This window comes from Micropterus dolomieu, linkage group LG14 (genome assembly GCF_021292245.1).
Source record: "Micropterus dolomieu isolate WLL.071019.BEF.003 ecotype Adirondacks linkage group LG14, ASM2129224v1, whole genome shotgun sequence".
NCBI lineage: Eukaryota > Metazoa > Chordata > Actinopteri > Centrarchiformes > Centrarchidae > Micropterus > Micropterus dolomieu.
The window spans coordinates 25,247,481-25,273,526 of NC_060163.1; the positions used below are offsets into that span (position 1 = coordinate 25,247,481).

The 26,046-nt window shown below is 40.2% G+C and overlaps 4 protein-coding genes across 12 annotated transcripts in view; 1 reads left to right on the forward strand and 3 right to left on the reverse strand.

Moving 5' to 3' along the window:
- The window catches only part of abca5 (ATP-binding cassette, sub-family A (ABC1), member 5), a 30,820-nt gene extending 30,597 nt beyond the window's left edge, over nt 1-223 (reverse strand). Inside the window, exon 1 of the mRNA XM_046068198.1 lies at nt 167-223. Within this exon, the coding sequence (XP_045924154.1) occupies nt 167-179 (13 nt within the window). The 5' untranslated portion in view covers nt 180-223. The remainder of the gene's footprint in view (nt 1-166) is intronic.
- A 232-nt stretch (nt 224-455) lies between these two features.
- Nucleotides 456-6,273, reverse strand: asb3 (ankyrin repeat and SOCS box containing 3). 7 transcript variants are annotated; one of them, XM_046069340.1, is made up of 10 exons: nt 6,162-6,273; nt 4,646-4,853; nt 3,719-3,886; nt 3,007-3,119; nt 2,800-2,932; nt 2,459-2,636; nt 1,686-1,904; nt 1,293-1,595; nt 1,079-1,212; nt 456-983 (listed from the first exon to the last, which is right to left on the reverse strand). In XM_046069340.1, the coding sequence occupies exons 1-10, from the start codon at nt 6,213-6,215 to the stop codon at nt 751-753; spliced, it is 1,743 nt and encodes a 580-aa protein (XP_045925296.1). In that variant the 5' UTR covers nt 6,216-6,273; the 3' UTR covers nt 456-750. The 7 variants fall into 7 exon arrangements, with proteins under 7 accessions (XP_045925296.1, XP_045925293.1, XP_045925294.1 ...); XM_046069337.1 differs by having other exon boundaries at nt 3,719-3,892; XM_046069338.1 differs by having other exon boundaries at nt 3,719-3,889; nt 6,162-6,272.
- On the forward strand, nt 5,683-13,284 carry lg14h10orf88 (linkage group 14 C10orf88 homolog). Of its 3 annotated transcripts, none has more exons than XM_046069344.1 (9): nt 5,683-5,882; nt 6,151-6,353; nt 6,619-6,816; nt 7,103-7,172; nt 7,400-7,591; nt 8,023-8,142; nt 8,384-8,516; nt 8,671-8,881; nt 12,125-13,284. In XM_046069344.1, the coding sequence occupies exons 2-9, from the start codon at nt 6,205-6,207 to the stop codon at nt 12,345-12,347; spliced, it is 1,296 nt and encodes a 431-aa protein (XP_045925300.1). In that variant the 5' UTR covers nt 5,683-5,882; nt 6,151-6,204; the 3' UTR covers nt 12,348-13,284. The 3 variants fall into 3 exon arrangements, with proteins under 3 accessions (XP_045925300.1, XP_045925301.1, XP_045925302.1); XM_046069345.1 differs by having other exon boundaries at nt 6,198-6,353; XM_046069346.1 differs by having other exon boundaries at nt 6,201-6,353.
- Nucleotides 13,285-14,438: 1,154 nt separating this feature from the next.
- Nucleotides 14,439-26,046, reverse strand: part of htra1b (HtrA serine peptidase 1b) — a 29,950-nt gene continuing 18,342 nt past the window's right edge. The window contains exons 5-10 of the mRNA XM_046068635.1: nt 24,565-24,759; nt 24,307-24,339; nt 23,324-23,438; nt 21,784-21,841; nt 20,757-20,852; nt 14,439-16,582 (exon numbers count right to left, since the gene is read on the reverse strand). Of these exons, the coding sequence (XP_045924591.1) occupies nt 16,414-16,582; nt 20,757-20,852; nt 21,784-21,841; nt 23,324-23,438; nt 24,307-24,339; nt 24,565-24,759 (666 nt within the window). The 3' untranslated portion in view covers nt 14,439-16,413. The remainder of the gene's footprint in view (nt 16,583-20,756; nt 20,853-21,783; nt 21,842-23,323; nt 23,439-24,306; nt 24,340-24,564; nt 24,760-26,046) is intronic.

The following is a 26,046-nucleotide window of genomic DNA, read 5'->3' on the forward strand; positions in this document are numbered from 1 at the left end:
AAAAAAAAAAAGAAAAACAGCCAGAAAAGAGACGTTTGTGTCTCCTGAGCAAAACGAGCAACACAAAGTGAATGCGCACAAGCAAACAAGCTAGCAAGCAACACCGTCGCTGTGCTTCGGAAAACAATCAAATGCACTGAGAAAAACAAACATTTAACATACTCACGTATGAAATACATTAAGACATATCGTTCCTCGAGTAGCGTTTTAACGGCCTTTACATTACAGATGTCATGTAAACTCCCTGAACGAGCGCCTTGTTTTTTTTCATTTCTTTACGTCGCTTCTATTTCCTCCTGTCAAATACTGAGAGCCCACAAAACGTGACGCCTACCAATCAGATGTGGCCTACGGTTTGAATGACAGCGGTTTGCACCAATCAGAATGTGACCAAATTACAGTTTTATTATCATGTCACAAACAGAGCATATCAATAAATAAACTGAACAAACACACCTTGTTTTAAGGATTTATTAACTTGAATAATAAATAATAACAAAACTAAAATTAAACAATAAACGCTACTGGTCGAGAGAAACAAGTGATACAAACTACAATATGCAAATGAGTGAAATAATTTATGAAAAATAATAGACAAATGTGAAGAACTATAAGGAAATGTGTGAAAAATGATGCACAAAATATCTCCATTTGTTAACATATTGTTTTCATGAGGTGCTGTAACAAGCAGACACAGAACACATACGTCAAACTGTGAAATAAGATTATTTTAACAACCTTAAAGCATCATTATAGAACATGCCTGTGTTGGTGTGTACTGCGGTATCCCTGTATTCGATTTAAAAGTGGTGATGGCGGGGAGTGCGTGTAGGAAGCTTTCAGGATGTCTCTGAATTGGAGGAAGCCATGAAGTACAGAGGGCACAGGGAGCTGCTGGACAGCGTTGGTCCTCATCAGTAGATCTGGTCCCAGCACTAACCTAACCTGCAGCCGACAGATGTGGGAAAGACAGGGAATGGAGTCTACAGGAAGGAGAGGAGAAAAATTTAAATTGTCATAACTCAAGGTTTACTACATATTAGTAAAGATCTGTAAAGACTGTATTTTATCACTGTACCGAAATGTGGACATGGTTCCCAGCTCTTCTCTGCCCGTCTTCGATCCAGAATGTGTTTCAAAGGCGGAGACAGAGTCGACCAGTTTACAAACTCTAGTAGGTAATTCAACACCTCGCCAACTGCCTGTTCCAACCTAGAAAGCATCGAGGACCGTAAGAAATTGATTAAGTATAGCCATCTGATACTTGTGAAAAAGTGAGAGTACAGACTTACATGTGGGGCTGAAGCAGCAAAGAAGGTTCAAGTCCTGCCTTCAGAAGCAGAGGAAGCCAGCAGGCAGCAAAATGTACTTGGTTTAGTGCAACACAAAGCAGCTCTCTCAGCTCCTGCAGCTTTAACACAGTTTTCCCATGAAGACGTGGAACAGAACAGTCTCTGGTCAAAGTCTCCGGGCGAGGGATCCATCTGTGCTCAAGTATCAGTTGAAGCAGGTCTGTTTTGTCAGTGGCCAAAGCGTAAATCCAGTCCTCCTCACTGAAACTTGCTCCTGCAGCTACCAGCAGCCTCACTGATTCACTGAAAGAGATTTTAATCCAAATCAGAGACAAATTCATTGGTTTCATTTTGTGTATGTTCTTAAAGGGTAAAATCGACTTTCTCACAAACCTGTATGGTTTGTTAGATGTGCGACACAAGGCAAAGGTGAGTGGTGAACGGAGGCCCAGGATGTGTGTGCAGTCCTGGGCATCTGGGCTATAACCTTCCCTCAAAAGCATCTCGACACTCTCGCTCTGATGCCTATTGACCGCCACGTACAGTGGACTCACCATGCCATCGCCAAGGTCACACACACGATCCGTAACATCTATCAGCCTCCTGAGGACACTGGATTGACAAAAGCACAGAGGGCTAAGGAAAAGAAAAATGGGTACATTTGCATGAAGCTCCTCCTAAGAAGCGTACAATGTGTTTATAATCAGTTTATGATCAGTGCTGAGACGTGTGGTAGATTAATCAGCTGATCAACAGAAAATTATTCGTCAAGCAACATGGTAAACATTAAGCTATTACAATGTGAGGATTAGCAGATTTTCCCTGTTTTATATAATTGTAAACGTAATATCTGTGTGTTTTGGACTTTATATTGACAATATGAAGATGTCACCCCAGGCTCTGGGAAACGGCAATTAATATTTTTCGACATTTAATTAACTAAATATTTTTCCTGGATAGTTTTATCTCCTAAACTCTCAAACTTTTTTTCAAATTACAAAATCTGATAAATTACAATCACTCTTTAGTCCACAACTCATTGACAAATACAGCATGTGATGAAGGATCACAACTAGACACTGATTCTTTAAAAGACGTCACACTTTAAAAATGTTAGGAATCACTGCCCAACAACACATCATTGAAAACAAGTTATGAGTCAGTACCCGATGTGGCCAAACTCAGCAGCAGCATGAATTGGAAGCTGGGGCCAGTCATGGCTGCAGGCTACATTAGGATCTGCCCCGTGGTCCAAAAGGAAATCCACACATGCCTGGTGGCCCTCCTGAGAGGCAATCAGCAGTGGTGTGGCCAGATCAGCTGCCTGGGTGTTCACATTGGCACCTAAAGTGAAAACAAAATAAAACACAGGCAGGAAGAATAGAGGCAGGGGGGACATAAGAAAATAAACCTTAGTTCAAGCAACATTAGCTTGCAACAAACAAATTTATAATATGAACATATACACATGCACATATAAAAGGTATTAAGAAAAACAGCTACTTACCAGCATTAACAAGGATTTCCAGGCATTGCTGTTGTCCATACTGTGCAGCCACAAAGAGAGGGGAGATCCTGTGGTCATCTAGTGCCTCTAGGTTGCACACATTGACCAGGATGCGCACAATTTCACTGTGACCCTTAAGGAATAAATGTATGCAGGTTAGAACATGTCTCACAGAGTTTTGTGTGTGTTTGTGAGTTTGGTTTTTACCTTATAAACAGCTTGATGAAGGCAGGTCCAGCAGGACGCGGTGTGTGTTCTGTTGACCTCTGCACCTTTACTGAGCAGCAGTTCTACAACCTCCTTGTACCCGCCATCTACAGCTGTTGGAAAACAGTTAGGTGTTATGGCAGAAAATTGTTTCCTCTTACATTTCATCTTTTATGCATGATCTTTTATTATTACTATTATTGTTATGTCTCATAGGTATATATTGTTTCTATCCCTAACCTTTCCTTCTTCTATACTCCTTATGTTAGTCTGTCCACATTTACTGGGGTTTAGGTCAGAGCTGTGAGATTGTTTTGGTGTTTTCCTTACTTGCAGTTCCTCTCCTCTCCTTGAATGTTCATTCAAGGCTGAGAGAGGATCTCTGTTCCCCAAAACATAGAAACCTAGACTGTGTGAATGATTATGCATCCCTTTTGCTCTGGGCCAGAAGCCCGAAGCTGCCCTAGGCGGCAGGTCTCTGGACCAGCTGATTTTCTGTTGTAGTACTTGTCTGTTGTTCTCTTTTGATTAATAAATTCTTCAAAGACAATGGTTGGTTGTTACTCAATTATTTGCTTAATCCATTACCAGCAAGATACAATTTCCACGACATCAGTAGCTGATAAATATTGCATTAATAGAATCAAATCATCTTGTACTTTACTATACTAAAGATGTTTTTTTTGGTCAGAGGTGCATACACATGTTGTACCTGCATACAAAGGACAGGATAAGTCATTTGTTAGCTGGTTGATGTTGGCATGCGCTTTCAGGAGGAGTCGGACCACTGCCAGGTGTCCACGCTGCGCTGCCAGGTAGCATGCAGATTCCCCCTCATGTGTTAAAGAGTTCACATAGGTATGACAGCCACGGGAGGAGCCTGCTGCTGACAGTCACAAAAAGGGGAAAGAACAGAAAGATTGTGTCTACCTGAATTGCCTATTTGACTTTAAAGAAAACTAGATACATTTGTTAAAGGACTGATTCATCGATTCGTCGATCATTAGGAAATTAATCAATAACCATTTCAATAACTGTGAAAGTAAGATTACCTGTTTTTATTATTTTGTTAATATTTTACAATGCACTGTAAGTTTAACTGTCCTGTTTTGGGGGTGAGATTTTTCTAAAGACGTTCCTGCTTTTGAAAATCAGTTGGTTTCTCTTCTCTCATAAGTAGTCAGACCAAGTCTTAACAGTGCCGAGTAGAATCTCTAGTATAGATATCCGCTGTGTGGGTTGCAGTGCGTCGAGGCAGAGCCGAGTAGGGCTGAACATTTTTCTCCGCTGTTTTGACGGCTTTTACCAAGATTGTAGTGCAAACAATCTGGATTCGTAAATAAGAGGAAATAAATATTGCACATGGTTTGACTGGTGTGAGACATGGGAATCAATCAAAAAGGTAAGCCTGATTATTATTTTCTACTTGAAACTTTGTGTTTGCTGAAATGTGCTATACAAATAAACGTGCCTTGCCTTGCCTGATTCCAGCATCTCAGATGTGTGCGTTTGCTTCTGAACTGTGTATTTGACTGATTAATTCAGTGGTTTATATAAGGGCCGGGAACCAATATTATCTGGTCCCAGCTTCTCAAGTGTGAGAACTACTACTCTTGAGTTGCACAATACCCTTTCTTACCGCCGGCTGCAGACAAAATTTCCTGCACACACTCTTTACTGCCAGCGGCTGACGCCTCGTGCAGGGCATTCCAGCCACGGTTATCTCGACAGTCCACACTGAAGCCTCTCTTTATCAGCCTCCTCACCCGCTTCCTACAGCCCGACCGCGCTGCAGCTGCAACACTGGAGACTGTGTCTCCGTAGCACTCAGTGAAGTCCATCCCCTGCTTTAAAAGGAATCAGATCCATTATTTATGCCATTATTTAATAACCACTTGGCTAGGGCATCATAAAATCAATAGAGGATTAATCAGAATGGGATTTAAATCATCAAACTCTCCCCTCCAACAGGACCAAAACCTCTCACCACAAAAACAGCTTCTTCCCATCTCCAGCTAGCCTCACTAACAAGGCCCGGGTCCCCCACTGACACTCCCCCCTTCGATTAATGCAAATGTCTCTGCACGTGTAAATATTATATATTATTTAATTTCATATCATGCACAAACCTGGCATATTGCAGCTGCAATACGTCTTCACAAAACACAAACCCGGAGTAATGGACATGTAAATATCTGCCGCGTTGTTCTTTCTCAGCACATAGTTGTTTTCTTTTTCTCTATTCTTTTACTATTCTTATATAACTTACATCTGTCTATTCCGTATTTATATATTTCTGCATTTATTTGTGTCAATGTATGTTATGTCTACGCGTAGCACCTCATCACCAAAGCAAATTCCTCGTACGTGTAAAACACTGCTTAGCAAAAAAAGCTCTTTCTGATTCTGAAAACACAAACTTCAGCTGCAAAGCTCTCACTGTTTATTTATAGAAAAAGGTGCTAAACTGTTCACGAATCACGACATAACTAGCTTGCTAGTCACATTCCACTATAGTATGGACATTTCATACGCTTAAACACAAAACCACATATACGAATTGTGGAAAAACAGCGTGTAGGTTATTTGTTTTACTTGAAAAAAGGCGTATTTACCAAAATAGTATCTCAGCCTGAGACATCTCACGAGTCGCTGTTTATTGACGTCATGATAATGACAACGTCATCAGCCGCGACGCACGGCAGCTGTAGTTCAGCGTTAGCTAAGTCGAGTCAGAAATTCACCTTTATGTTATCAGCTATAGCCGCGAATCTAAATTTATGTTTTTTAATACATCTGGAGAAATGCGAAGAAGAAAAATCAGTGACCTGAGGAAAACCAGCTAGTCGATCGGTTTCAGCGGGAGCAGATTTAAGGTAAAAATAAAAGCAGCGTTATGGCTTAATATTAGCAAGCTGTGTGGTTTATTTACAGTTACAGCTGTTCAGCAAAGGAAGGGATATAAGAAAAACACTTCTCTCATCATAGCTGACAGTTGAGATGAACTAGATTCTCTAGATTTGTTTCCTAAATGGTCTCCTACCTTGTGTCCTAACTTATCCTCGTCCTAGCTTTCTTAAAGAACTGCTACTTCTGTCCTAACCTGTCTCCTATCTTGTTCTTTATTCACTCTTGTCTCCTAAGTTGTTTCCTACTTTGTGTCCTCGCTTGTCTCCTTGTGCCGGCCTCAGCAGCATCATGGTGGACATTGCTGTGAAGAGCGGAGCGGCTTGGGTCTGTCACGCCCAGGAGCATCACTTGGCTGATGTCCTGCTTCCTGTTCACATCAGTGACAACGACGATCATGAAGCAGAGCTCAGTCATTCAGAGGGCGACGACACAAACTGGTAAAAGCTTTTAGCTCGCTATTTTATATAAAAGCAATCAACTTAACAACTGCTCCAAGTGATTAATGATTGTGAACAGAAGCTTTAAAAGATACGCTGAGTTTTTTTGGAGGATTTTCCCTGATAATCTCAATAGTTTTTGTTAAAGCCTGACTTAGAAGTGCATAACTATGTATGTGTAACGCGGGCAAACAAACCTCACCACGATTTTTTTAGTGAATTTTATAAGTGAGCGGCACCTTTAACAGTAATCCTTCCCTCACAGGGGCGGCCCAGTGCTGTTGGAGCAGACAGAGGAAGGGTCTCCTTGTGTCCTGGTGCTCCACTGCAGCCCCTGCTCTCCCTCTGCCATCAGCCGCCTGCTGATCACCAGCGAGGCTCGAACCATGGAGGTGTACAGCCAGATGGGAGAATACTGTGGGACAGTACGTGGGGAGAGGGACAACAGCATCCAGCCAGATAGGTATACACACACCGACGCAGCAACTCAAATTAATTGATGGCAGAAAACAGGACAGAAGCTGATGATATAGCCTTTTAAAAATGCAGTCTGGCAACATCCTGAATTTGAATTAAGTCACTCACTTTTGTTGTTTGTCAGTCCCACTGTCTTCTTATATGTCCCATCACTTTGCATTGTCCAATGTTAAATACAGGCTAAAATGTAATACCAAATAAAACAGTAATAAAGTTGACATTAACACATTTCAAGTGTCTGATGGGATGTCTCTTTCTTTTTATGCTCACAGTTCAGACAGAGGGCCTTTCTACAAAAAACAGCTGATCCTTGAGCATCCATCACCAGCCTGTGAAGTGAAGGTGAGTTGTATTCAGAGAGAGGTCAATCCAAACACAAAGACATCTGCTAGTCTACTAGCCTTTCATCTTCTAAACTTTGTTTTAGTCTTCACATCTATAAACAGTTGAGACATCTTTTAACAGCACGTCATGTACGTGCCTTGGACAGTTTTTGTCATCCAGTTACAGTGAAATATCACTTTGCTGAGTGCAGTTTAATCCCCTGTTTCTGTCTGTTGGTCTCCCAGCTGCTCTCCCTGGCTGGTAGAAGCAGTGTTTTGGTGTGTCGAGTCATCGTGGGCCTTCAGCAGCTGCACCCCTGCCCGGGCCGTGGCCCCGGCATCGACATGCAGCAGGTCCAGTGTCTGGTTGAGGAAATGGGAGCAAGCCTCTCACCGGGAGCCCAGAACCTCATGGACATGGTGCACTTTCAGCAGAAGGTGGGGGGAGAGGAGCAGCAAGTTACTCATCTTTAACGACCTCTGCAGGCGATGAGGGGGAACTACAACTACAGTGACATGAGTTAAAGGACTATGCCAATGGATTACATGTTTTAACTCTCAAACTTTTTTTGTATCACAATGAAAATCAACTTGCGATACCTATTTTGGAAACTCTCCCTCTCAATGTGTTTATTAATCACCTGAGATGTTGGAGATGCCTCTCAGCTGAACAGTAACCTTTATGATAAAACAAACAAGCAGGTTCATGTGTTTGTGTTCTGGATTGAATCAAAATGTTGTTAGAAATTTACCTCAACAGAAACTGTCACCTTCATTTGATGTCTATAGCTCAGAAATAACCCCCAAAATAAAGCAGTTAACTCGTGGCTGCACAAAATAATAATCTGCTGGTATGTGTTTCTCTCCAGAACCAGACCAGCTCTCTGGGCGGCTTCCTGCCTCTCCTGATGGGCGGTGGAGCTTTGTCTGCCCTGGCTCAAGCAGCCAACACCTCTCTCAGCAACCAGCCCCAGCCTGCAGACTCCAGGGTATCAGTATTAACTGTGCTGTTGTTACTATTAAAACATAAATTTTATCAAGAGTTGCATCTTAACTTTAGTTACAAATAGGTTGAGAGATGATTCTGAATGCAGTTCATTATTTTAAAGTTGTCTGTCTTGACATAAATCCTTTCTTTAGCATGGCCACAGTCAACTTGAGGCCAGTGAAATATTGGCTCAGAAAATGTATATCAGATGGTTTCAGAGAGTATTGTTTCTGTGTCACTAGCGTCCAGTCGGCTCCATCAGGCCTGCAGATGAAGCTCCGCCGGCTCAGAACGGAGCGATGTCAAATGACTTGACCTCTTCCTCCTCCTCCTCCCCAGAACTGTTGGTTTCTGGTGACAGCACCAAGAATACAAGTAAGGATCATCCTTTCTCTGACGTCAAACAAGAGTGCAAATAGGTGGAGACTTCACCAGGCATTTGTGCTGAAACTTTGCTTTTGTTGAGTAAGAAATGTTAGTTTTAAAATTCACAAATCTTAGCAGCTGACCAGTGGTCTCCCATCTCTAGTGAGCAGTGAAAGCAGAGGCCCAGTGAACCACGCCCAGCTGGCAGATATGATGTCCCAATTCCTGAAAGGACATGGACACGGCCAAGCGTTAAGCTCAGGCCCTGAGTTTCTGCCCATGCTCCAGAGCGTGTGCGGTCAGGTGACGAAGCTGAGGCTGGATGACGCTACAGCGGTGGCCGAGAAGGAGAAGAATATGAGAAATGGCACATGGTGAGTAAAGCCGAGTGAGTCCTGTAATCAGATAAAGTAGCTCCACCTTGTGTCAGAAAAACACACAAACTAACCTACCTAAGGCTACAAAACACAGAGGATAAGATTACTTTAGATTATAAATAATAATACATCATTGTTGTTGTTATTATTATTACTGCTATACTGTACTACCACTACTGTGAAACAATACTAGTTCTAGTACTACTAGTGGAAATAGTATTATCCTGTAATAATCATTTGTTCAGATATTTTTAGTAGTATAATAAAAATCTGAGAGAAGAGCAACCTATTATTACTTTGTGAAGCACTTTCAAAGTGACATAGAGAGCAGAACAGTGTTTTTGCTCTTTCCACCTCAATCTCTTATTGTTTTATAAAATTTAAACAGCTGCTTACTACTTTCTCATACTTCCGATTAAATACAGAGAAATAAAATCTGTCAAAAATGCGTTTTTGCACAAGCAAGACATTTGGCTTCCCTAGCTGCACTTGACTTTAACACTTCTTTCACTGCCCTGTTTGTACGATGTCACGTGCAACTCGTCAGAACTGTCATGGGATTGGTTTAGAAAAACATTTTTAGCTTTAATTCCATAGACTCGTTTTAATGTTTACTTGTTGTTTTGATGAAGTCGCATCTGCTCGCACAGGGACTCACAAGCTCCTCGATCTGGTGTAAGAGCTGTTAAACATACTTGCAGCCACAGAGTGAAAACCCTTGTGCTCACAGCATCGTATTCCACAAGTATCTGAGAAAATGCCAATATTGTGATTTTGTTCCCTGTTTCACATGCGGTGAGTAAAGTTGATTTCTTCTGACAAACACGGTTGCATGTCACAGTCATTGTAGGCCTTTGCACATTTTCTATAGCTTTTCTTCTTGTCTTCTCTGAAAATGGCAAATATTCAAGCCTGTCAATGCTTAATTAAATGGAAAGCACTGTAGTAGAAAGAGTAAACATTTTTGATACCCGTGTTTCAATCTTTGCTGCCAAACCATTGTTACACAGTCACATTGTTGAGTTGAGTGCGTGGATGAAACAGAGACTCCTTTATCATCTAATGGGTCAATGGCTTTTGTTGTCTAAGGTTGCATTGTTAGCAGAAAATGTTGAGCTGCTGAAAGTCAGCTGACATGTTTTTTTTGGAAAAAACATTCTGATAACATTTCTGGTTAGTCAACAGCTGACAGACTCAACTACATAGAGTGATTTCAGTTTGGCAAGTGCAGGGAGGAGGCTGACGGAGAGACAATAGAGTTCATTTATCAGCGTTTTTGTATGTGTGAATCATTAAAATCCTGGCAAACTGCACCAAACCTCACTAAATAAATATAATGTCTTAGCCTGATGCTCAGTATCAGTTAACTGACATTAGCTGACATTAGTTTCACTATGTTCACAAATAAAAAAATGTCTTTACGAGCTGGTGCTACAAACTGCTGACTGATAAATGAGGCTCTTTGTCACAGCAGAGCAGCGAATGTGGGTTTAAAGAGAATGCCAGCTTAGTCTGAGTCCACATCGAGGAGAGGACAGCAGCTCATTGGTACGTCTTCACCACAACACGTCCGTCTGGCTACCACAAGCTAAAATATTTTAAGACTGTAATACTCTAAATTAGACTTATCTAGTCATATCTACATCGAAACTGACGAACAAACACATACATTATTGTAGTTTATAAAGAAAAGTATGTTATTTTAGTGGATGCTCTAGTGAAGTGTTAGAAAAATTGTTTCTGGAAATGTGTTATGTTGAGTGTTTTTTGTTCTTGTGAACCAACTGGCCCTCGAACCTGTCTGCTTTATCTTATTGTAATGTTTCTGATTTCCTACATTTAACAGGAAGTTGTTGCTTTCAATTGTGCTGCTGACTTGCAGAGGGAGCAGTAATGACGGCAATAGAAACGGGTTTCCTTTGCAGTGGACAAACTGAGTAATGTCCGCTTACTTAAAACTCAAACCTGCCTCTCAGTTGCATTGCATTCTGGGATGTAGAGGCTGTTGCATTGGATTCTGGTCTATGTCCTGCTTCTGTAGGTAAAAGAACTAGACAATTAAAGTACATCAGCAGACATGTAAAATAAATTCTGCAGATCAGACTGACAGCACGGTTCACAGAAAAACGTTGGGAGGAGTTAAGCAACAATGTGAGTAGTCAGTCAGGATTTCCTATGGTGGTAAGAGAAGCACAATTATTGGAGCTGCCAGAGCTGCAGGGTTGGCTTGAGGAAAAACTTCAAGATTCTTCAAGATCCTTGAGGGGGGAAAAAATTAATGCTGACAAACCCCAAATGTAAAGGCATGCAGAAAGACAGGGAATGTTTGAGAAAGTGGAAAACGAGAAAAAGAGAATTCTGGTTTTGAGAATTTCCTCCAGTTGGTTAAGATGAAGCCAATCTAAAGTCAGCTGTCTGGAAGTTTGGTACAGAAAGCCTGAGTAAGATGGACACAGGAGGATTTTGAGGTTAGGGGAAGATGATGGTCAGCATTGATTGTGTGGGCGGTTTGGTTTTAGTGTCTGTGTTTATGTTTGAGGTTTTATTGCTGATGTGGCTTCATGTTTGTTCATTTCTTTCCCCCTTTCATTCCTCTACACTAGACTTAAATATGCCTCCCTCTTCTCATTTTAGTGCCTAATACAAAGTCGCATAGTACAGCGATTATTTAACATGAGTCACAACTAGTTTTAATTAGACCTGGTTGAAAAATGCAGCCACAACCATCATTCTTGTTCAGACAAGACTTTCTGTGAGTTTTTGTGGAGCTTTGCCTCTGCTGGAAGAAAAACGTCCACACGCTTTTATATCATTCTTCTGCAGTTTTATTTATCTGTAATATGATTTATATGTATTTCTTCCACTTTAACTGTCAGTGTAAATTTAGCTGAGTTTTATATACAAACATTATCGTGTAGACACAACAGGAAACGCCTAGTCCTTGCAGAGAAAATGCTAATATAAAGCATTTCTCAATACTTTGTTGCCATTTTGTAAGAGAACGTTTCATCAGTCAGTAGTCAAAATAACAGAATATAGAGGCCATTTTATGGAAGTACCTAAATCATTAAAGCATTAAACTTATCAAATATATAGTAGTCCACAATGTGTGACAGGACATGGGGGTGATTTTGGACAGTTTTCAGCCCATTCCATGTTATTGAAGGTTCCAGTGGTATCAAAGTATTCATGACTCCTTTGCAATTAAAATTCTATCAACGTTGCCCCTCCTCTCTGCAGGGAGTTGGACTCAGCCATGGAGCGTCGTTTAGAGGACATGGAGAGGAGGCTGAAGGAGCATGTGGACCGTCGCCTGGACGCTCTGGAGCAGAAGCTGGAGAAGGCCCTGCTGAGTGCCCTCCCGCAGGTCGCCCTCAACCAGGGAGCCATGAGCAGCTCAGTGGGAGAAGCAGCATCCACCAGACTGTCGGAGCAGACTGCCCCGACACCAGCCATACACTGAGTTCAGCACGGCTAAAAGACTAATGTAACCTGGAAACCTTTCCTGCCCAAAGTAGACCATAGTGTCAGAGGAGAAGCTGAGTAGGACGCAGACACTAACAGAGACACAGCGGTAAAAATAAAAAGGCTGAAATGGCAAAGAAAGACATAATTAGCACAGTAATCTGCTGAAACATAAAATGTGTTAAACTAAAGAAAGGCAAAGATGCAGCCTCTGTAACAGCTTGTTTATATTTGATCTCTGGGTAAAAAGCAAACGAATGCAACACTGTTTGACAGCCAAAGTGAATGTCCTGGATGTAGAACTGTCTCATTAGCTTATGAACATGATGTAAGTTTGGCCTTGTTACACAAAAAAATGTGAAAATCTAAAAAAACACATCCTGCGGCTGTAATGCATTCTGGGCAAGTTTTTCCACATGAAAAAGTAGCCAGAAATACATTACCAACAAAGAGGCCATCTAAAACTAAACTGTATTTGGAAGTAAAACTGGTTACAGCACAGACAGAAAAACATACAAGCTTTAAATCATTGCAGTGATGTTATCTTATCCAGGGCAGTGTTGGCAGGTTTTAACTTAATGACATGCAACACTAATTTATGGACATTAAAGTGTGCATGTAAACGCTCCAATTTGCTCTCACAGGTTTCATGACCCACATGAACAACAGTTATTTACACTATGTACTGTACCTGCACTGATGACGTTAAGTGTTTCGGTTAGTGAAGCCTTAACTGTTTGGTTCAGTTTGGTTTGAAACTTATTCTGATTAAAAAAAGTTTTAATAAAGCACTGTAATTTTTTAAATAATGTACATGTTTGTAACGTAAAGATTATCTGCCAATGTAAACTATTAAAAGGACTTTTTGAGCTGTAATGTTGATGGTTTTAATAACTGTACTGACGTAAATAGCAATAAAAATATATTTATACAAATGAATGTACTCTTTTTTTGTGTTGCTTAATAACTGTTAACTGTACTGTGCTTCTTTAAACAAAGAGAAGTTCATGTGCGACAGAGATTACATGAAAAAAACAAGTGAGATTTTGTGTTGAGCAAGGAACAAAAAGAGCTCAGACACTTTAGAGGACGTGAATAAATGACGGAGGACTGCAAACAAAAACAAAATAATCAGAAATAACAGTGAGGGAAATTTCAGATAACCAACTTTAACGGGAAAAACATTTTTCCACTTGGTATCTTTGGGCTCCAGTGTTGTGACAAAACCTATGATTCAGAAAAGGCTTTTAAGAATTGACAATAGTGATTTATGGATATTTCATGTGGACAATGGCTGTTAGAGGAAAATGTTCCCCAAGAGTTTCCCGAAACGTAAAATCAACTCAGCTGATGTTTCCGGCCATGACTTCCAGTAATGTTGACTCAGAAATGGACCATCAAGGTCACTGAAAGTCTTCTAATGGGCAGAACTGCAGCAGTTAGTCATGTGCAGAAGACATCTAAAGTGGATCCTGCTGCGTGGAAGGCCGAGTTCCCAAAATACAAAAAGAAAGAGAGTAGCTGGTTCATGCCAACGTATTTATACAGTGAACCAACTGACCGCTGTGAGCTGAGTCATCAGAAACGAAAAGGGGTCACATTACATAAGAAGGACACCAAATTATAAAATGATGTGCGGATGTTATGTTAGGCATGTGGAGGACAGACACTGAGTCAGCAGCCGGGAGTTCTGGGACTCTGTCAGTCAGAACAAACCGGGTCAATGGTTCCACTCACATCTCAGCCAACTGGGGTCGAAGTGATGATACTGATAATCAAAGCTCTGTAAAGCGTGCGTCATTTGAGAGTACAATTTAGTTCATTTAGATTTGTGAACACAAATTATTAATTAATTAAGAGAAAAGTATTTAAGTAATTCAAAGGTAATAATAATCAGTCTTGCAGCTTTTGAACATATCATGCGATAGAGCTTCACACTTTAAGGACTTGTTATCCATGTTGACCCAAAAGATAAGACTGAAAGTTAATTCTTGACCTTGGAAACAGCAGCTGTCAAAACAATCTCAAAAATAAGGCAACAAAATTGGTAATGAGATGCAGAAATGAAAAATTTGACGGACTGGTTATATTATCGTGCAAACATGGCAACCATGGAAAATATTTATTTTGCTCATAAATATGTACTGAGACATTCATTTTTGAATTCGTATGTATGTACAGTATGTACTAGAAATACATACTGAACAAATTTCCCAGTAGTCAGCAACTACACTTCTTGAGATGGAGCTGATCAGTGTTAAATTGATTGCTGTTTTGTCTTACTTAAAATGTTGAAACACTCAAATCTTACTAGCAAGTTCAGCAGTGGATGCCCATTTTAGTTTAGCTCTCTGTAAGCTCTCCCCTGCTGACCCCCTGCACAGAGAACACATAACTAACCTCACTGTAATAACTGTGTCAAGTGTTACGTAACACCTTCGCTCCACTGGGCCTATAGACACACACAGGGGCCAACATATTGTGTCATGGTGTGTTAAATTCATTATTTCAGCGTGTAACATGGCACAGAGGGAGGACAAGATAAGATAGGACAAGAGAAAAGAAGAAGGTGTTTTGAGAGATGATGTGAGTTCTTTCTCAGCTTGTTTTCTTGGTGTCCTTTTGAACAGAGCTCGGCTGCTGGGGTCGTGCTGGAGTTCACTTTCTGCTGTTTTTCATATACATACAGTTGCAAACACCGTTAAAGAAGATGTGTTTATTTATATGTTACGAATTATTCTAAACTCCATTTTCAGTTTCATTTGGAGTGTCAAGATTTAAGGTTATAAGATTTTCAAAATGTGTAACAATTGATTTTTTGGGGGCCGCAAAACAAGCAGTAAAAAAATGTTGATATAGCCTACTGTACATATATGAAGTTGACATGGTGAATATGTTAACAAACATTTGCTTATTTTGCCATCCAGCAGACACAAAGCAACATTAGCATTCATTTGGAGTCGGGCCTCTGGCCTCAATCCAATATTCATAATCCTTTTAGCTCTGTTTTGGTCTCCACCAACTTTGACTAAATGATCTTGCTCTACAGCTGCTGAATGCTTCATTGTGTTCACCAGCATGTATTGACTTCGTATTCTGACATAACAGCCATTTTAGGTCATAGTCAGTTGTCAACTCTGGGTTAAAGTTTAGTATCATGTACAGTAAGAGAGTATTGCTGGTGGAAGAGTCTTGCTTTGGGTTGTGTGTCAGCCTGCCTCTAGTGTTAGATGGGGGACAAAGCCTAGCTAGACCACAAAGACTGTTTGCTGTTAGTTGAAAAAATTATGTTGAAGAAGAAAATGTAGAAGAAATGAAAACCAAATACACGATGATCAAACCTGAAAGTATCTTCGGAAGCTCAGGGGATCCTAGAAGGCTCCATGAGGAACCCCTACCTGCAATGCATAGATCTCACTAAAGAATTGTTTGTTTGTCATTCACAAAAAATAATCTATTATGAAAATGGGAAAGTACTGCATGGACATTCAAAGCTAGTACAAAACCTGTCGTGCTTGTTAGTTCCTTTTGGAAGCAGGACTGACGTTTGAACTCAACCATCATTACATTGACATTATCAATAAAGACAACACTTTTGAAAATAATTTTATTCCCTTTTTTTGAAAAATTGTCTTCAAACACATTGAGGCAAAAATACTTTAAAAAAATATTCCATCAACAACATAGACATTTAAAGAGGACTGCGGTAACCTGCAGTAACCATTTTATAGTGATAGGTGTTGTTAGTAGAATATAAAAGGTCAGTGATGATGGAAAGTAAATTGGGATTAGAGGAAATATTAAAACTAACATGAGACGTATGATGACAGGGTTGAAGCTTCAGTTCCCAGCGTTATGAAGTTGGACCTCTGAAGGTGTGTGTGAGCATAACACCTTGGAAGAGTATTACTAATAATTACAAGTTCTTAAACACAGTAGGTGTGGCCCCAGACAAACACACCCCTATTGGTTGCTAGGTTTTTCAAAGTGTTCACGATTGGTTGAAAAACACTGAGAGCCAGCTCGGGATTGGTTGACGGGTTGGGTGGTTGAGTTCTGAGAGGTCAAGGCTCAACCTCCTCGGGGACGATGGTGAGCATGACGTCCTCGTTGCCTCGCCTCACCACTGTTCGCAGCGTGTCGTCCCGCTTTATGGCAGCGCTGACATCACTGGCTGAGGTGACTTGCTCGCCATTGATGCTGATGATGACATCGCCCTCCTGCAGGCCAGCTCTGCCACCAAGAAAGAGGTGCGAAAGGTTAACAAATATCACAAACAAACCACAACATTGCATCCTAAATTATTTCTTTACAGTAACATGGCCAATGAACTGATAAATCATAACAAGATCCATTCAGTGATGTTATATTTCTGCTCATTTAAATCATTTTGCCTTTGTCGTTAGCAGGATATTACGGAAGCCCAAATTTTTTTACTCCGTTTTTCTGTGATAACGGAATAATTATCTTGTGATCTCGAGGTAATGAATGTTACTTTCCCGTGATAACGGACAGTGTTGGGCAAGTTCCTAAGAAATTGTAATACATTACTAGTTACTTATTACTCCTTGAAAAAGTAATAATATTACTTTACTTATTACTGGGTGATAAAAGTAACTAGTTACGTTACTATATTACTTTTACAATGACCCACCCCCATCCCTCACCCCGAAACAAAGCAGTCTCTCCCAACTTTATCATTTTCAGCAGCAAGGAGTGTGATTTTTGTGTTTCTTAATGCCACCGTCTGAAATAACAAAATAAAGCAAGTAATTCCCTACTTTTGAACTAAGCTACATTTTCTGCATATGTATTTATAAGAGCCATTCTTCTCATCCATTCTTCCTTCAGTTTTTCGCGCATTCATGTCAAGGATGTTGCGTTCAGGAACGCAGCGTTACTTGGATTAGTAACTGTAATAATATTACTGTTTTGGAAAAGTAATCCGTTACACTACTTAATGGGAAAAGTAATATCCCACCACAGCACTGAGACGGCTCTTGTTAAGGTCTTCAATGACATCCATTTAAACATTGACAGTGGCAGAATTTCAGTCTTAGTATTATTGGATGTCAGTGCATTCGACATGGTCAACCACAACATATTACTAGACAGACTTGAAAACTGGGTTGGACTTTCTGGCACAGTACTAAACTGGTTTGAATCCTACTTAAAGGACAGGGACTACTTTGTGTCTATAGGTAATTACACAACTGAGCTAAGAAAAATGACGTGGAGTTCCCGAAGGCTCCATTGTGGGGCCTCTTTTGTTTAACATTTACATGCTTGCGCTGGCTCAGATTATGAAAAACTACAAAATATGTTACCATAATTATGCAGATGACACACAGATTTACATAACCATCTCACCAGGGGACTATGATCCCATACAGCCGCTGAGTAACTGTACGGGTCAACAATTGGATGTGCCAGAATTTAGTTAAGAAGTTATTGTTTTTGGAGCCAGGGAGGAACGATTGAAGATCAGTGCTCAGCTTCAATCTGTAATGTTAAGAACCACAAATCAAGCCAGAAATCTCGGTGTGGTCATGGACTCAGACCTGAATTTGAGGAGCCACATTAAGACAATTACAAAGTCAGCCTACTATCACCTGAAGAATATATCAAGGATTACAGGACTCAGCAGGACCTGGAAAAACATATCCATGCATTTATCTTCAGTCGACTTGACTACTGTAACAGTGTCCTTACAGGGCTCCCTAAGAAATCCATCAGACAGCTGCAGCTGATTCAGAACGCAGCTGCTCGAGTCCTCACTAAGACCAAAAAGGTGGATCACATCACTCCAGTTCTGAGGTCTTTACATTGGCTTCCTGTATGTCAAAGAATTGATTTCAAAATCCTGCTGTTAGTTTATAAAGCACTAAATTGTTTAGGGCCAAAATACATTTCTGATCTTCTGCTTCATTATGAACCATCCATCTCAGGTCGTCTGGGGCAGGTTTGCTTTCTGTCCCCAGAGTCAAAACTAAACAAGGAGAAGCAGCGTTCAGTTATTATGCTCCGTATATCTGGAACAAACTCCCAGATAACTACAGGTCTGCTGAAACTGTCAGTTCTTTTAAATTAAGACTGAAGACTTCTTTTTACCACTGCCTTTAATTAAATCAAATTTAAAGATTAGATTAGTAACTTTCACTGCACTGTAACGTCCTGTTTTCTTTTTCTTTGTATTTTCAGTGAACACTATTTACATGGTGAGAAATGAGTAGGTAATTGAGTGAAAAGATAAAGACAGTAAGATTGAACAGAGTGAAGGAAGTGGTCTTAAAGTGATTTGCAGGAACCTCTGTCCACCTGTAAATGCACAAGTGGGTCCAGAGTATAACTGGATCAAAGTGACCTGCGGACAGACATGTCCTGGTTTCTTTGTAGTGTCCTAGTTTTTTGGGGGGTTTCCAGCTGATAAATTGGGTTTGCAGTGTGAAGCCTCAGACATAACCAAACTCAGTGGACCCAAATATTGCTATGGACCCGAGTCCAGACTAGCTAGAGAGAGTAGATACTTCTCTGTTAATTCAAAAAATAATTGTAACTCAATTATTTGCTCAGCCCCTCAGCCTGTGTTTATTTTCTATTTATCTCTTTTAACCCTGATTGTACCCTACACTGTAACTTTTACTGTCCTGTTTTACCCTGTTTTTTAAAATCCTGTTTTTATTTTCTATTTCACCGTTTTCAAAATTATATTTTGTTTCTTTTTCAATTTCCCTGTGTTTCTTTTATGTTTAATGTAAAGCACTTTGAATTGCCTTGTTGTTGAAAATGTGCTATACTAATAAACTTGCCTTGCCTTAATATTATTACAGTAACAACGCGTTACTGCCCAACACTGATAACGGGATAATTTTCTCGAGATAACAAAACAGCAGTTTAGCACAAGGGTCGGCAAGTACATGTCTTAATGATAATTTCACTCTGGTTTTCACTGTTAGTGGTTAGCTCAGTTGATGGAGCACAGGACTCATGATTGTAGGGTTTGTGTGTTCAATCAAGACCTATTTTTATTTTTTATAATCCTATTTAACAAAGTTTTTATGAAGAGACGGTTTTAACTGCTCACAATAAAGCACGTGCTGGACCGTGCGCATCCCAGCAATTGGTGCAAACTAATCAACCTGTAGACTTTCCCCATCATTCCCAGGCAGAGGAAATTCCTCCGATTCTCATTCAGGGGAATCCATTTAACGTTACACATTTCCTGACGGCTATTTCGGAACCTTTGAAATAGCCATCGGGAAATGTATGATTGGATTCCCCTGAATCTCTTCATAACAACTTTGAAGAGGATGATAAAAAACACACAAAAACCCCACAATCCTTGGTTTTCAAATCCTACGCTCTACCAGCTGAGCTAGCCATGACACTGAAAACTTGTTGGAAATTATCCTAAAGAAACGCACCTGCCGGCCAAAACCTAAAAAAAATTTTAATAGAGAAATACTTTTGATTTCAAACAAAATTTCCATGTGTTCCAAAATTTTGTTGATGAATTCCGAACAAGCAGCAACTGATTTCTTTTTCTGAAAAGTGTCTCATGAACTACTTAATTATTTGAAGGAATAAAAGCTGCCACATGTAGACAACAACAGATAATCATGGGACACATTTGGCACTGTGTATTTGATGCAGATTTGTATCCAGAGCAGATGAATAATTTATCAAAATTTTCGTTTTTTTTAATTAAGCAAATTTTAAGCCTTGGAGGAGGTATGTACTCCCTGAGAGATTCCTAGCTGTTCAATGTTTCACAGTATTCAGTTTAAGCTTTAGCCTCTTTTTGTCCCATAAGTGCAGAGGTTCCCCTTCCAGAGCAAAGAGAAATCCAAATCTTCTCAACTATGACTGAAGCAGTTTGTCCTCCCTGCCAGAGGGAGTTGGACAGTCTGGGTGGGAAACATTCATAATTCAGCCTTCACTGCCAGCCTTCAGTCTAGTTCCAAAAAGCAAAACATCAGCTTTAAAACGAGAAGTGAACTTTCTATATCCTGCAGTCTTCACACACATGAAGTTCAAATCTAATAAATCTCCCTTCTGCAAGATCAGATCCTCATCGTGACTTCTGCCTGTGTTCCACATAAACCCACCAGACAATAAGAAAACAAACTCTACCTGCTATTTCCTCGGGTGTACCGCCGCTGTTGGCAGTCAACAAGCTTTGCGTGTGGATGCCAAAAATCTTTCCAGGGACAAAATATATTCTGCAGGAGTGAAAAATGTGCCACTTGTGCCTTTGCTGGCATGAAAATCAAACTCACTCCCAATGTAGAATTACATATGCTAAGATCTTTTAACCTCTGTGTGAAAATCCAGCCTGTTTATGCAACATATTGAGCAGTGAACACCAGGTAATGTGGGAATAAGAACTGATGAGGGAGGCACTCACGCTTCAGCTGGAGTTCGGCTGATGACCTCCATGACATACGCCCCGGAGGTGACATCTGGGAAGTCTGAGTGCCTCTCCTTCAGCTCCTTAGCCAGCCTGAGGGGAGAAAAGATGAGGAAAACAGCCAAAACATGAGGTTTTGTACTAACATCAGTCTGATTTTAATTCAACTTGAAGGGATGATGCATTGTGGCTCATTTTAAATTTCACCATGTTAAGTACTGCGCTGATTAATTGTGACACTCAAGCTTCAGGTTTTGAAAAGCTGCAAATTCGACAATGCAAACCAGATTTTTATGAAACATCTTGCTGCTGATTGGCCTGTGTAGTGAAGAAATGCCTGCAATCTATAAAGTTATGGTATGCTTTGGAAAAATAGTTATTGTAACATATAGTGAATCATTAGGCTAAAACCCACTGGTATGTTTAAAACTGTCATAAAGTAAAGCTTGTTTTGGTGTTTAGGGGCGTTTTCTACGGTAAACCCACGCTGGAGGGGCAGCTTGGGTGTTACTCTGACTTGTAGGCTGTTAACACGGCCTGTTGACTTACATTCCTATTTAAACTCGTCATTTGACTGCAGGTCACATTTTCGATAAGATCTCCACCCTTGTTATGTATGAAAGTCAGGATTGTGAAATACTCTCTTCAGGTGAGATTAATCAGCCTGCCTCGTCTCAATGTTCTCCGATTATAGTGGCATTTGTTTTACGCAGCAAGACAGTCTGATCTCACAGAAATACAAAAATGTCATTTTATTATGACCACATGTATGGAAAACATGAGGACTGTATGGATATAATCAGTGTTTCATTCCAATAAAGTAACTGAAAACATGACCAATCAAAATATCTTACCCTGAACTTGAACAAAATCACTAACCTTAACCACAAAAACCGAGCCAAAACAGATATTGCAGGCAGTTTCATTATTTTTATAATGAAAATACAAAATGGTAGTATTTTTACAAAAAATAACGTTCAGCATAACGTTCAGCATAAAGACGTCATCAGGAACAGTAACTTACGTTGAAGTGAGACTCATCATTCTAACGCCGATGTATTTCTTCTTCTGGAATGTTTTACCTGGAGAACATAAGGAAATGTGTTATTTGTATAGTTGCCTTACAGTATTTTATAAATAAAACTGTGACATAAGTCTACGTAAAGTACAGAAAAAAATCTTCCATAAAGGCAGCTATGCCTTCTGGATAAATGCCTGACTTAAAATAAACATTAATTTCTCTGACATGGAAGCCAATCATAAACTCATATCTCCTGTATAATAAAATACTGTGGACAGACTCTGCCTGCTGTGAACATCTGATACTGAAAACTTCTTCTGTGCTCACAAGGTGGCCCAGGAGGAGGAAATTCAATTTAATACTCGTGTCTCAAATTTACAATTTAACTAGCTCATTTTACTTCGCACACTTCCCTTACTGTTAACTTTGAGATAGGTTATATTATTGTTTTTTATTTCCATGTCAGGTCAAATATGTGGCGCATCCCATGTGGAATTAAAAGACTCATCAGAAATATAACAAGACATCTTCTGATAATGTTTATGTGCAAAACTGTGAACAAGCTGTACACCAAATAGTAAAAGAGGAAAGAACAAAATGCCACAAGCCCTGAGGTGTATCCTTAAAAAGGGATTTTCCTCATCTCACATGCTCACTTGCATGTAACTGGCTAACTTAAATTATTATTATTATTTAGGGGTTGTACCAGAACAGGTTTAAATGGTTATATTTTCAAAAAACATCATATTTTTTGTCATCCTGCACATTGCTGCAGCTCCTCTTTTCACCCTGTGTTGAAGGCTTTGTTTTAGCTATGGAGTGATACATCTTGTCTCTAAATGATCTTTGTTGGGAGTTGCACATCAGCAGTTCCTAGTTAAGGACTACTAGCCAATCAGAAGCAGAGAAGGACGAGCCCTTAGAAGCCGGTCAACATGGCTTTGGTTCAGCTGTATATCCCCTTACCAGCTTAGCAACATGGACTGGAGCAAGAGTTTCAGAGTGGTGAGTTATTAATCTGTAACAAAAGTATCTTGTTACTGTGTGCCGCTACTCAGTGTGTTTTTGAGGGCGTGTCGAAGTAGCCGTTAGGCGAGCATTAGGACGCGCAAATTTTGCTGTGACGTCACAAGGATGAAAAGGTAAAGGCTGGACTACAACGAGCTGTTTTCAGGCAGTTCAGAGAAGAGTTTTCTGTGGGAGATGGGAACTCCCTTTGGGCTGGACTTTGGGCTTTTTCAATTTGCAAATGTCTTACATGCACAAAAAAGGTTTAACTGTTTTATGTAAACAGCAAACTGAGTCTGTATGCATCATCCATGTTTACAAAATACGTTTCTGTTTCCATCCTACTGCATTAGATGAGTTAAGGCATAAAGCTCATTTCCTGTTTATGAGGGTTAAGATTATAGGCTGTATAAAATATAAAGATTAAGAAATATGCCCTTCATTGCATGTTGTCCTCCTCACCTCTTTGGCCCTGTCTCTGCTTCTGATACCGACTCTGTGATAAAATGGCAGCAAATCAAAAATGAAAGTGAACCTTTGGCCTGTCTGTCGTGTGACTCTGCCAGGAATTGTCTGATCTTGTCTGAGGGGATGGCGAAGGAGATTCCCGCTGTGACCTTCAGAGTGTTGATGCCAATCACCTCTCCATCCTGCGGGACACACACACAAACACACACATTAATTTGCCATCATTCCTCAAATGCCCCACAGAAAAAGTCAAATTTCCTCATGGAGCTTGTTAAACAGCGTTTCTGACGCCTCATTGTCCTTCGTAGTAACATTGCCAGCTGAAAACAAATCAGAGTCAACTGTGGACCACTGCTATTTGCCAAGCGTGACCTAAACTCTTTATTTTATTTTCCTAATAAGGACTTCATGAGCCTTGGTGTTTGTTTATATGAGATTACGTATCTCTGTTTCGCAACATGGATGTTGTCCCAGTAATAAGAAACTGTGTTTCTGTCCCTGTTTCAAAGAGGTGATTACAATTAAATTAACTTTAATCACAGGGTGAGACAAACGACGCGTGCACTGGTTACATTCAATTTCACCACCCTATTATCATATTCAACATCGTGGTAAGACCAAAAAACAAGCACTTCTACATGTTTCTAAATGTTTTCATGGGATTTTCACTACCTGGAGTCTATGATGCAAAAAAAGGTTAAAACCACATTTTAAAGTAATTTAGTCCTTAGAAACATGCTATGTTTAATTAATCAGGTTAGAACTAATGTTAGTAGCTGGTTAAATTAGAAAATTGCATGTACTGTAGAAATGAAACCTTGAAGTAAAAGAAAACACTACTGGTAGCAGACCTGCCTGACATATGTAGTATGGAATATGTGAAAACAAATGTTTTATTGGAAACACTTAATACGTAAGGAGAACGTGACTATATAGGCTAAGGACAAATCATTTGTAAAACAACTGCCTGCATACAAGATGTGTAATGCATTTCAAACAGGGGCCCAGCTTGTGTATTGTTTCTCCACTAGCAGGTTTTCCCTCACTTACCAGATTGACTAGTGGTCCTCCGGAGTTGCCATACTGCCAGAAAACAAATAAACAAACAAAGAATGTAAATGCAAAGAAAATAGTACATTTCTATTGAATAATCACATCAATTTTGAGCAAATAATTCCTGAATGGATCCTGTCATGTTCAGTTTTTCAGACGTTTGTGAGCCATATTGCTGAATCTCATCTCCACACAGTAGGCTATTGTCCCAACCTTCCCACCTCAGGGTGTGTTTGTCTTAGTCTCTTCACTCACATTGATGATGGCGTCTGTCTGGATGTAGTCCATGTCAGAGTTGCGGAGGCCCAGCTCCTTGCCTCCCCTCTGGGTGGTGCTGACTATGCCGGTGGTGACGGTGTTCTGCAGGGAGAACGGGCTTCCTATGGCGACCACGAATTCGCCAGGACGCAGGTCCGCCGACCGGCCGAGCAGCAACACCGGCAGCTTCATCTGCTCCGAACACATGGCAGGGAAACAGAGAAGAAACATGATCATGAAGAAAGGATGCAGTTCGAGACACAACCACCGCATTATATGTGTTGTTGTCTTCAAATGTTGTTCGAGGTAGTGGCCAAAATGGAAAAGACTGTATTAAACATCCTCCAAACTCTTTAAATGCTGAATATCATGTTGTGTTTTTCATCTAAATTTGGTGGAAAAGACAGAATCAAAGGAACACAGACGATGAACCAAATTGAAGGAACACCAGCACAGTCACTGGACAGTTGCCAGAACACACACACACACACACACACACGAGTAAACAGCAGTTTATTCTCTCTATGCTGTTGGAGGCAGACGTGGATTTCCTGTGGAGAGCTGAGTCAGCTCGCAGCCTGGACGAAGCTTCTCTCCATCCACAACCCAAACTCTAAACTGTAAAACATCATCAGTGACGGCTCATTTCAGCCCTGCAGGTTGTGTGTGTCCTCCAAAATCACATGTGGTTCACCTGGTTCATTCCTTACAAGTGTTTTCACTAAAAACAAAATAAGTAGGATGTTACACAGTGTAAATTGTTTAATGCTTATAAACCCACTTAAATAACTTGAGGTCTGAACTGTAAGCCAGTAAAATCTGACTGGGTTTTTCTTTGTCAGATGAACTTTAAAAAACGCCATATATACATCATCATACGTCATCATATAACCATTACTAAACATGGCTGAAAGGCAACTTGTTATTCTCTGTCATCTGAGAAGTTTCAGACCTCTTCCTCAGTAAGATTATTGAAAAAGTCAGAAATGAGATGTGGCTAAAACATGCTAGCTTTGGTTGTTTAAAATTAAAGTCCTGGTTAATTTGGGGACAACTGTGGTTACTGGCAGCACATTTTAATGATCATCTGTTCATAATGTCATGTGTATCGACCGCTGGGGCAGCAAACTCGCGCTGAGTAGCTACTCTATCAGACACACAACCAAAGAAGAGCAACCAACCAGAGAATTTAGACCTCAGCCAAACAAATTGGGCTGTGATGATTCATTGTCTCACACTGTTCTTAATAAGGAAGACTAAAGAAGACAGTCAACAGTGTCATCTGACATTGTTTCCCGTGAAAGTCCTGAATTTTTCAGACAAAACTACTATATAGAGACGCAGTCATAGAATACAAATACATTGATTAAAAATACCGACCACAATTAGTATCAAAATTTGATTTGATCAAATGCAAATCTCACAACTATAACTTTAAACGCAGGCGGTCGGGGACTCGACCATGAAAAGCACTGTCCC

Bases quoted from the DNA above. Each gene is read 5' to 3' on its own strand.
- asb3 (XM_046069337.1), bottom strand. From the start codon at position 6,215: ATGTCCACCATGATGCTGCTGAGGCCGGCACAAGGAGACAAGCGAGGA. The intron at 2,637-2,799 runs GTAAGTAGCTGT...TTTTCACTTTAG, and splicing joins GGAAATCCTTGTTAATGCTG to GTGCCAATGTGAACACCCAG. The intron at 984-1,078 runs GTACAGTGATAA...TCCTTCCTGTAG, and splicing joins GGAACCATGTCCACATTTCG to ACTCCATTCCCTGTCTTTCC.
- lg14h10orf88 (XM_046069344.1), top strand. From the start codon at position 6,205: ATGGTGGACATTGCTGTGAAGAGCGGAGCGGCTTGGGTCTGTCACGCC. The intron at 8,143-8,383 runs GTATCAGTATTA...CTGTGTCACTAG, and splicing joins CCCAGCCTGCAGACTCCAGG to CGTCCAGTCGGCTCCATCAG. The intron at 8,517-8,670 runs GTAAGGATCATC...TCCCATCTCTAG, and splicing joins TGACAGCACCAAGAATACAA to TGAGCAGTGAAAGCAGAGGC.